Source organism: Aedes albopictus, chromosome 2, assembly GCF_035046485.1.
Source record: "Aedes albopictus strain Foshan chromosome 2, AalbF5, whole genome shotgun sequence".
NCBI lineage: Eukaryota > Metazoa > Arthropoda > Insecta > Diptera > Culicidae > Aedes > Aedes albopictus.
In genome coordinates this window covers 4,937,587-4,949,384 of record NC_085137.1, presented here as the reverse complement: position 1 = coordinate 4,949,384, position 11,798 = coordinate 4,937,587, and the positions used below count along the sequence as shown (strand labels likewise).

General features: G+C 39.3%; 1 protein-coding gene across 1 annotated transcript; it reads right to left on the bottom strand.

The window, feature by feature from the left end:
* Window positions 1–3,613: 3,613 nt before the first annotated feature.
* Window positions 3,614–10,182, bottom strand: LOC109402721 (uncharacterized). Its single transcript, XM_062847512.1, has 5 exons — window positions 9,399–10,182; window positions 8,073–9,072; window positions 5,098–5,148; window positions 4,568–4,802; window positions 3,614–3,617 (listed from the first exon to the last, which is right to left on the bottom strand). Exons 2-5 carry the CDS (start codon window positions 9,058–9,060, stop codon window positions 3,614–3,616), a joined length of 1,278 nt encoding a protein of 425 aa, XP_062703496.1. The 5' UTR covers window positions 9,061–9,072; window positions 9,399–10,182.
* Between the last annotated feature and the right edge of the window lie 1,616 nt (window positions 10,183–11,798).

Here is an 11,798-nt window from a genome sequence, read left to right as displayed (position 1 = left end):
ATCTTTCTTGAATAATTCTTTTGTTGAAGCAAGCGTTACATGTTTTATATTTTGAAAAAAAAGGTCTAACCCTCGAGCATGTGTTAAGCTACTCAAAAAAGTTTTGCGAAACTTTGGAATATGTTGAAATAGGCTTTTCAATCAAATTTTTGATTTTTTTGATTTGGGGTAACATTGATCATGTCAGACATCAATGTTCGATAGCCGGGGCCTGTGGTGCAATTGGTCACACGTCTGCTTCATAAGCAGATGGTCATGTGTTCGATTCCAGCCCCGGCACTTTCGTCAGTTGCTTTTTTCCCCTGAGAGCAGCTGATACCCTCTTCTGAGCCCATGGCTCAAATGGACCCGGATACTTGGACATCAGCGAACGACAACTCAGTGAATGAACATTTTTTATAACTTTCTGGTTTTCAGATAGTTTCACATTACTTTTGTGAACTGATCAGTTAAATATGAGAAACCGAATACCCTTTGAAAAATTGTGGAAGTGTGAAATCGTGAAGTACTAGATGCAGAAATGAACTGAATTTTTGTATGGTGAGAAGGAAAATTCTTTGTTTCTGCAATAAAATGGTGCAAAAAGCGACTAACTATGTTGTTTAAGTTGCAAGAAATGGAGAACAACACAGTCACCCAAAGTTTTGCTCAAACAGCATTAAATTAGGCAAGAAATCATAATGCCCACACTTTTTGCACCATTTCATTTTACAAACTGAGAATTCACCTTCTCACCATACTAAAGTTCAGCTCATTGCTACAAATCTAGTATTTCACTGATTGCGTTTTATTGATTTTTTGTTATGAATTGAATTTACGATTCTTGTGCCACCTTAAAAAAGACACTACACCATCTTCAACCAGAGGTTGACCAGACTGAACAAGCACTATAACATTAGACAAGGGACAACACACAGAACACCCAGTAACCCAATGGAGAACTTTCCGTTTGACAAAAAGTTTTCCCTGACTGGAGCGAGATTCAAACCCACACTCCTAGGCTTATGACTGGCCCCTCTAGCCGCACGGCCACGAAGCTCACCTTGTGCAATGTTCGTTTATTTTGACCAATTATATCTCGGATAGAGTTGAAAAATAAGTTTAATTAAAAAAACTCTACTCTAATCCAACACAAACTTGTCGGAAGGGGTTTTAAATTCTCCGAGTGCTGCCGAAAATTGCCATCTCGTTTTTTTTTTGCCAGAATTGTTGAGGCACCGCCATCACCCAAAAGTATGTATTCGCATCGTGCGACATTCTCCGCGAAGAATGAAGCAAGGAACAACTTGGGTGAGAAATTCCACTTTCGGAATGTGAAATATGTTGTTGGAAAATTTGTCGGTGATCGTACAGCCGAAAAAGGTGTGTTAGTTCGTTTGCTTATTGCTTGAAGGTATCACTGCTGATTTTTTTTTTCAGCATCTGCAATTTAAATATATATTATTATTTTATAGTTTTGTATGAAAATAAAGCAGTTTTTCATTATACGATCAATATGCATAAAAGACAACTAGTCGAAATGGTAAGAAGGGATGTACCTTTGCAAAGAACATTTTAATCTTGTATGCAGAACAAAATTTCTTTAAAAAATCAATGGATTTGCGCACCAACTGAACTGTATTTTCCTAACAACTGCAGACCTAAATTGCAATCATAGCCAACTGTGCACTCAGACTCAATTGATGTCGATGTCAATGTCCATAAAATGTCAACAAGGGAATTTTATTTTGCATGGCATTTGTTATCCTGAGGAATTTCTATTTGTCTATCAATGCGTGCAGTATCGATCCAATCATAAAGGAGAGGAGACACATTTCCTTTCTATAGCCTCAAATTTCCACATTCAACGAAACTAGGGGAGCGAAAATGTGAGTTTTTTTATGAATTTTCCTACGCACATGATTTCCTTCACTTCCTTTCCATCGATCCAAGGCATGCAGTTCGATTTGCTTGCCAAAACACAAGCTAATCTCTGACCAACCACCCTCAATCTATAGTTTCGGTCGACTCATAAATAACTGTCACCTCCTGGAGAGTCCCATACGCGCACCGTGAGTAGGTAGTACCAGACCGGAACGGAAAAGAGGGGGCGCGGCGGCGGGACCGGCGCTCCCTGGGGACTATCAAAAAGAGGAAAATTCTGTTGGTTTTAGCATAACTTGTTTTCTTTTATTACCGAACTAATCTGAGATGGATCAACGTTATGTTTCTGTTTGGTACATACGTGGAAAAATTCCGCAAGATATCTACGCAAGGAATCGAAGCAGCCTTTGCTATGTTGTATCCAGTTTGTTAGGTATATCTAACAAACGGAAGACTTCCAAATGGGTTGCTGTGATTGGCACATGTTGAGTTTGTACAACTTTCAATTTATATTTTTTTATTCAATCTGTCCGGTACATAACTCCATTTCCCGTAACTATCTGATTATCCCATGTTTTTTTTTCAGGACAGGTGCAGCGCTAAAAGTTTTTTTTAGTTAGAATGTATCAAGGAATGTATCCCAAGTAACAATTCCATTGCTGATTGGTTTTGTTTGATTTTTATCAGGGTTTTATTTCAGCAATAATTAAAACTCACAGTTTTATGACTACTTTTAAGAAAACCATTGATGAAAAGTTTTATAGTGTACTTGAAGATATCCATAAAGCCACAGTAAACAAAACTTTCCGATATGTGAACCTTCTGGAGTTCATTATTACCACAATAAAACTGTTCAAACTCTCAACAGATGGCGATCCGTTCGATTAGTAACGACATCTGTTGGTGGAAAAGCAGAAACTACGACACTGCTAGGTTTATTGCGGTCCTCATAAAAGTAAACTTGCTTTCGTTTTATTTTCGCTAATTATGGTCGTCGCCATGTTGAAGAATTAGCTGAATGGAAAATAGTTAATTTTGCTCAAATAAAAATAGTTAATTTTGCTCAAATAAGCAATGAATTGATAGTTAGCCGCCATTTCCAAAACATACCCACATAAGTAAACTCTCTCATTTGAGATTTCTTGTGATTCGAGATAGTTTTACAAAATTAACAAATTGATTTATTTCATTGCAAGCTGATAATATTCATTATTTTCGGAGCGCATTAATTTTATGTTTGTGCAACTCCAGTATTCACGGTAAAATTGAATGCGCATAAGCCTACCAACACAATAACTACTAAAATATTACTTTGATGATCGCTTTCTACTTACGAATGATGTATCCTCCTGAACTTTACGTGCCATTGAAGAAGCTTCTCTGCATCTTGAGCTGTCATAGTTTTTGTTGAAAAAAAAACAACATCAATCATCATAACCTCTTTTCGAAAATAGAATTTTTCAACTTGGTTTTGAAACAGTTTTATTGCTACTCTTAATGTGGTTTGCAAAACTTCTCCGAAAGTGGTCCACTCGGCCCGAAGATGCTCTTAAAGAGGTAATGAAGAGGTTTTGATGTATAAATCAGTTTTATTTCAAGTTTTATTAAATTGGTCATGAAGATCTCTTACAGAGCCGAACAAAACTTAAAATGTTACTTGGGCGTTTATCAGAAGGCCGACTCCAGAGGCACGTTATCCTCCATTTGAGACATTTGTGCCATCGCCATATATATAAGCCTATTTTATCATTTACCTGAGGGAAAATGGGATAAGGGATGGAAATTCGGACAGGGAAAGGTGATGAAATAGGAAGGGGTGCCCTAGAAGAGGGAATGAACGCATAAGCTCATAGCCCATACCACGGATTTAATCAGTGCCCTGAAAAGGACACTGTAAAACGCATAAGCGTAAAGAGAGCCTATAGCCCATTGGAGGTAGCTTGTGACGTCATGCGACTTTCAATATGACATCGAAAGCATCCTCAATATTCAAGAAATCACCCAAGCAAAAACTACATTTCAGCGAGTGCTTTCTTGGAAACGTATACAACTTTGTGTATTAAAAGAGTCACTGTGGACATCCCAAATTGGGAGGCATCTGAGTTCACATGAATAGGCATGTCGGCCAGACGAATATCACAGATGTGATAATCGACAATGCGTTTCAAGCATTTCAGAAATAACGAAATAACCAGCTAAATCTGGAGCTCATTCCTTCTTCATACAACGCACGCACCCTATCGGGATAAACCCATAGAGTAATTACATACCATTAATAAATTTTTAAAACCGGGCGGATTTCAACTGCTTTGCGGGTAAGGGTTTTACTTTTATATTCTTGGAAAAGCACTTTCGGGGGGGTTTTCTCACAGCTGCTAATCAATTAGACGTCTGGTCTCGATCAGTACACAATCAGAAGAGAGTTCTTCTTGATTTTGTTTATTATTTTATAACAGCGACAGCAGTGTTGCCATCGGTCTAAACCGAATCACACGAAAAGGTGTAATTAATCATAACGTTATATTTTACACATAAATTCGAAGTCACGCTAAAATAATTCACTGTATATAATTCGAAATCGTGACATATCAATTCTTCCTCTTTTAAAGTTTTTGTTAACAACAATTCAATAATAGTCATACTCGCTATCTAACCTAGCTTTTCTTGTTCGCTTCGATCGTCTTGGTAGGTCATCAAACATTACCTGTTCAGACGGAATTTTACGCTTCCGGCTTCTTCTAACACTTTATCTGACGAACCATCAATTCGATTTGGATTTGATCTTGCTTCATTCTCGTTCCGTTCTGGGATTTGCCCGACATCACGTTCGGTATCAGGGGTTGGCATCACGGGTTCCGTAGCAGTCAGCATCGACCGACCAGCCTTGACCACCCGCATCGACGGTCCCGGTTGGTGCGACGCTTTCTGTCCATCTTTAACTACAGTAGACGTTCGCTCGGTGCAAACGCTTTAACTGCAATGCTTTTTAACTGCAAGTCCGCTAAGTGCAACAGTTTTGCAGTTATCGCACCGCTATCCGTCAAAATGAAATGTCAACAGCAATGCGATGTTTTATGCATGCACTTTTGTTGCAATGCGATGTTTTTCGTATGCACATTGGTTGCATTCTGCAACAACTGACAGTTATGTGACGTCTGTCAGTTGTAGCAGTTATCGAATTTCATTCGGTAAGTGAAACGTAAATATGTTGCACTTATCGAACGTCTACTGTACTTTGATCTGCGTTGGATGTGCGGTTGTCGTTGCCTCGCTTCCAACCATGATCTGTAAAACGTTTTTGGAAAACCTTTTTAGAAATGACGCTTTTATCCATTTTTCTCTTAAATGCGGTACATTATGCTTGTACCACACCACGTCCCCAGGTATCAGTGAATCTAATGGATCTGGTGAATGATTCACGTAAGTATGACTAGATTTTGACTCATCATCAGGGGAGGGTGGCACAAGCATATGCTTATAATGTTTTTTTGGATTAACCAAATCCAGAAGTGTTTTAGGTGTATAGTTAAAAACTTTTTCAGAAGGAAAACTACCTTCCATCGTCGTATTATTATTTCTATAATTAAATAAAAACAAATTTATTTGGTCCTCTATTCTCAGCTCAAGCATTCCCGGTTCCAATAAGAACTTTTTCAGTACGTCTTTGACCGTTCTCACGAGTCTCTCCGCCTGGCCATTACTAGCAGAATGGTATGGAGGACTGTTAAGTACTTTTATACCTTGTCTTTGAAGAAAACTTTTAAAGGAATGTGAGTTGAAAGGAGGACCGTTGTCAGACACTACAACATCTGGCAGTCCAAAACGAGCAAAAAACTGAATAAGCTTTGTCAAAACCTCTGAACTATTGGTACCTTTCCTCATCCATTCTACCTCCACCCATTTAGAGAAACTATCCACTATCAATAAAAAGGTACGATGCTCGAAATAGAAAAAATCGATATGTATTCTACTAAATGGTCTCGTTGTAGGTATCCATTTGGAAGTAATTTTTTGTTTTGGAACTATTGCCATACTTTCACAAACATCACAAGCAGCAACAAAATTTTCAATATCTGTGTTTATTCCAATCCAGTAAACCGCTCGTCTTGCCAATCTTTTCATTTTGACGACACCAGCATGGTTGCCATGTAGAAGTTTTAGAATTTCACTTTGCATGCTCTGCGGTATAACAACTCTGTCTTGAAACAGTAAACATTCGTCTAAAATTTCTAAATCATGCTGGTTTGAGTAAATATTCACAAAGCGTTTCTCAACTTTTGTGGGCCAACCATGCCTCATGAAACTAAAGATTTGTTGTAAAAAATCATCTTTCTTTGTTTCCTTAGCAATATCCAAAAAATCAATCGGCAAGTTGTCCCCAAAATCAATGCTTTTTACGAACTCCTGGTCATATTCCCTAGGAACCGAAACATCCAATGGGAAACGCGAACAGAAATCCGCATTGCCCATTTTTGCGGACGGCCTATACTGGATTTCAAAATCGTACACAGATAATTCTAAAATATATCGTTGAATTCTCGTCACAAATATTGAATTTTTCCCTTCTTTACCGAAAATACCCACTAACGGTTTATGGTCTGTAAAAACCTTAAATTTCTGTCCAAACAAGTATTTATGGAATTTTTTAATAGTACAGACAAGAGCAAGAGCTTCTAAATGCAGTATAGGGTATTTCCTCTGTGCTGCATTCAACGAAAAAGACGTGAAGCATATTGGCTTCTCCACCTCGTCAACAACATGAGCAATTACTCCTCCTAATCCATATCCAGATGCATCCGTGACTACCACAATTGGTTTTTCAGGGTCATAAAACTCAAGAAAATTGGTTTCTAGCAACATTTTTTTCGAATTTTCAAAAGCTTCATTACAATTACTATCCCACTCAAATTTGGTATCTTTTTTCAATAAATTATACAAATAATACAATTTAGAAGATAAATTAGGGATAAATTTGTTATAGTAATTGATAAGACCCAAATACGATTTGAGTTCAGTCACATTTGTTGGAACTTTAGCTTTTTTTATTGTTGCAATTTTGCTTGAGCAGGGATTTAGCCCCTTGCCACTGATTACATGACCCAGATATTCCAATTCAGTCACAAAGAACTTGCATTTATCCCAGTTTATTTTAATATTAACTTTAGACAGGCGATCTAAAACTGCATAAAGTTTTTTCTTGCAATCCTCTAAATCCTTTCCTGCAATTAATACATCATCCAAATAAACGCAAACATTTTCTATACCCTGTAATACCTGGTCCATAACTTGTTGGAATATGGATGCACTGGAAGATGCTCCCTGTGGCAATCGGTTATACGTAAAAAGTCCCTTAATTGTGTTGATAACCATAAACTTCCTTGATCTTTTTGACAACGATAACTGCGTATATGCTCCCTCTAAATCAAGAGCACAGAAAACAGTACATCCTGCCAACCTGGCAAAAATATCCTGAACAACTGGTAATGGGTAAGTATTGGGTATAATAACTTTATTTATTGAAACTTTGCAGTCAATTACTAGTCTTATGTCATTATTCTTCTTCATGACAACCACTACAGGTGATGCCCATTCGCTGGTTTGGACAGGAGTTATAACTTGCTCTGCCTCTAGCTTATCCAAATATTTTAAAACTTTCTCCCTCAATCTATAGGGAACGTCGTAAGCTTTCTTAAAAATTGGGACATCACTTTTTAACACCAAATCAGCCTCAAAATTTTTAATCGGTACAGAAAAATTCTTGACAAATACATCAGCAAACTTCAACTTAACATCTGCAATCAAAGCATCATTATGTGTTTCAAAAATATTATTTACTGGCATTGAATTACCAAAAAAATTTCTCCAGTTGGGAAAGAACTCATCCAACCATGTTCTTCCTAGTAATGGAATGAATTGATAATCACAATCAAGCACTAAAAGAATCAGTCTTGCCTTTTTACCCTTATATTCAACCTCAACCTCAACTTCACCAGAAACTTTTAACCTGGAACCATTAATCACAATAAGTTGCTTAGGACATTTTACCAAAGGTAAGTTGAATTTAGAAACAAACATTTGTTTTCCCATTACTGTCACAGATGAGCCACTATCAATCTCCATCTGAACAGAATGATTTTCAATAGTAATGTTTAATAAACAAGGATCGCTTATTTTATTTATAGACGAAACGTGCATGCATTGTACGTCACCTGAATCACTGTCGTCGGAATCCTGATCCAAAGTCCTCAATCTGCTCAGACGGTTAGCCAAGCTGGTTGTACTGGTCGATGGCTGCGGCTCCTCGACGTGGTTGACAGTCTCCTCCTTGTCGTTCTTTAATTGAAAGCATTTCCTTCGCACGTGCCCTCTACGACCGCAGAAATCGCAAACTCGCTGATCAACTGGCCACCTCTGGTTGTCCGTTTTGTATTGCCGGTGGGACGGACCAGCAGACGAATCTCGATAACTGGGGCGCTGAGATGGAAAACGAATTCGATGTTGACGATCTTCCTCCGGGCGTAACTCGGGTCGAACACCAAGCCGGCTCTTCACTGAACGACGAAAACCTTGTGATAACTCCTTTATCCTCTGGGTAACAGCTCCTCGCCCTCCAGTTAATGGGTATCTGCTGTTGAGCGATGCTACCAAACCGACTTCCTCCTTATTCGCCAGAGCTTTTGTGTGTGTGGCAGCCATTTCCCAGGTAGTGATTATTTGCTCAGCCTGAGCTAAAGTCAATTTGGCGCTATCCTCCGTAAGGATGCGATGCTTCAAATTAGTATCGGTAAGACCAACAAGGATGCGGTCCAGGACAAGACGATTTTTCTGTTCTCCAAACTCGCAATGTTCTGCCAGTAGCTTGAGTGAAAAGATAAAGTCACTAGCTGACTCACCCGGTTGTTGAATTTTCATCCCAAAATTGTACCGCTGGATCAAAACCGACTCGGTTTTGTCCAACTTCTCCTTAAGCTTCTGTACTAAATCATCATAAGTCACTTGTTCCAAGGCAACCTCTGTGGGATAAAGCTTTTCAGCTACACAAAATAGATAATCACCACCAAGGAGGAACATCTGGTCTTTCTTCTGCCCAGCATCCACCTTGTTAACCCGGAAATGTATTTCCAACCGCCTAACCCAGGTGGCGAAGGATTGACCCTTTCGATAAGGTTCCATGTTGGGAGTCACCGTGTACGACATTTTGTCAAATATCTGCGCAAAAAAAAATTGCAATACAAACGTCTTTTTGTTAAATAATGTCACTACTATGAATAGCTTGTAAATGTGAAACAGTTGTTTGCCAATGTAAAACAAAAGGAAAAAGCTTGAAAATCACAATCAATTTAGTATATCTTTTGTTTGGTTCTTTTGTTTGATTTCTTTGTTTGAACTATTCACTCGACACAAAACAGTCTGCTTTTGTCAGCTCATTAAAATAAACAAAGGAAAAACTATCACTTTGTTTTAAAAATCGGCAGTATCAAAAATTTGCCAAAAAAGAACCGATTGATTATAGAATATAAACTTTTGTGACTCACCCGATCGATGCGGCTCGCTCACCCTGTACACTTCCAATCGGCAGTTGCACCGAACCACCAGGCGTACAATTCCTAACGTCTCCGGGCGGAACAACGTAAATGCTCCACCGCCGTTCCAAGGATCCGATTGCTGCCGCTCGACCTTGATGTACAAAGTTCCTACTCACTCTCCACGCGCCGGACAGCGGATTTCCACCCAGAAGCTCAACGTACGATCGCCGGTAATTGATGAACAAGAGCTGGATCAAATTTGCCCGGTCACTACCGAATGTCGATCGCCGCAAGGATCACCGATGGCTGATGAACAAAATGCGCTTCACACTTTCCACACGCTGGTCAGCGGATTAATCACCTGCTCCTCTTTCAATGGCTGGCGAATATCAGGATTCACTCCACTATTCGGTCATCAAAAAACCGAAGGTATTCCGCTGCTCACTCACTTTTCCTCGTCGCCGCTAATAAATTTTTAAAACCGGGCGGATTTCAACTGCTTTGCGGGTAAGGGTTTTACTTTTATATTGTTCTTGGAAAAGCACTTTCGGGGGGGTTTTTCTCACAGCTGCTAATCAATTAGACGTCTGGTCTCGATCAGTACACAATCAGAAGAGAGTTCTTCTTGATTTTGTTTATTATTTTATAACAGCGACAGCAGTGTTGCCATCGCTAACGGTCTAAACCGAATTACACGAAAAGGTGTAATTAATCATAACGTTATATTTTACACATAAATTCGAAGTCACGCTAAAATAATTCACTGTATATAATTCGAAATCGTGACATATCAACCATCAAAAACCCAATATAAGTAAAACTACAAGAGTTCAAAACATGTTTGAAATACTCAAATCCCTCTGGAGAAAAATAGGACAAAACCATATTTTCTCCTGGAGATTTGAAGTAATCAGAGCTTTTTAGTGCCCTCTAAATCGATTCTACCCAGCTAAACACTAAGTACTGTTATAAGCCTCATAAAGGCCATTCAACAGGTTTTCAGTGCCAATAAGCCCTACACAAGTTTTTCGAGTGCTTGCAGGCTCTGAACGCCATAAGCACTGAAATAGGCCGTACACGCTAACCCTCAGTTACCCAGATTGGTGTCAAAGCGACCCAGATTGAGCAAAACTGCAGTTACTCTATTCTGAGTAAAGGCACCTTTACTCAAATCTGGGTTACTGATGTTGGTGGCAAAATCTGGGTAACCGGTACCCAGCTCCTCCTGGGTCTCGATTTTGATATTTTATTTTCAATTTAATTTTCTAATAAAAAACTCCCAATTCCCATGTGCTGTTTACTTACCTGATGCAGTAAAACAGTTCTCCGCACGCTAACCTGAAACTACCCATCGCCTGGGTCGATTCTACCCGGATTTTCATGTTGTTAGCAGTTGTCAGAATCCGGGTAATCCGAAAACCCAGATTGGTTGAATCTGGGTAAAGATCTGGGTAATCGGCACTTTGTCACTTTCCGGTTTGAGAATATGGCAGCGATCAGGCGAACGCAGGCAATTATGGATGTTTCCACGGAAAATATGAGGATAAATGACGGGAAAACAGTGAAATTCTTCAAAGGAACTGTTTTCCTGCATCAGGTAAGTGAAAAGCACATGGGAATTAGGAGCTTTTTATCAAAAATCTAAATTGGAAATAAATTAACAAAATCAAGGTCCCGGAGAAGCTGGGTACCGGTTACCCAGATTTTGCAACCAACATCGGTAACCCAGATTTGAGTAAAGGTGCCTTTACTCAGATTAGAGTAACTGCAGTTTTGCTCAATCTGGGTCGCTTTGACACTAATCTGGGTAACCGAGGGTTAGCGTGCGGAAGAATTTTATTGTTTTCTCGTCATTTATCCTCATAGGTATTTTCTGTGGAAACATCCATAATTTCCAGCGTTCTCCCGACCGCTGCCATTTTCTCAATCTGGAAAATGACAAAGTGCCGATTACTCAGATCTTTACCCAGATTCAACGAATCTTGGTTTTCGGGTTACCCGGATTTTGACAACTGCTAACAACATGAAAATCCGGGTAGAATCGACCCAAGCGATGGGTAGTTTCAGGTTAGCGTGTATAGTGGTATATAACGCTATTTTACAGAGCTTGATAACTCTGTGCCTATTAGCCTTAAGTTTTCAATCGCCGATTTGAATCCCTCCTTCTGGCCTACTTGAGCGTTTTTTTCCTATCCTGATCTTGACGTCGTGAATTGCGCAGCGGTTCTGGAGTATAGGCTGTGCACGTTGATTGTGCTTAAGTTAAAGAAACGACCCTCTATGCTCAACCTGCACTTTTCTATGCGGCCTTGACCAAAACTACCTCCTGGGTTAGTTGCCCGATCCTCCATTAGGTTGCTCACAATCCAGCCGGTGTCTTTAGGAGATAGTAACACATAGAACAAGACT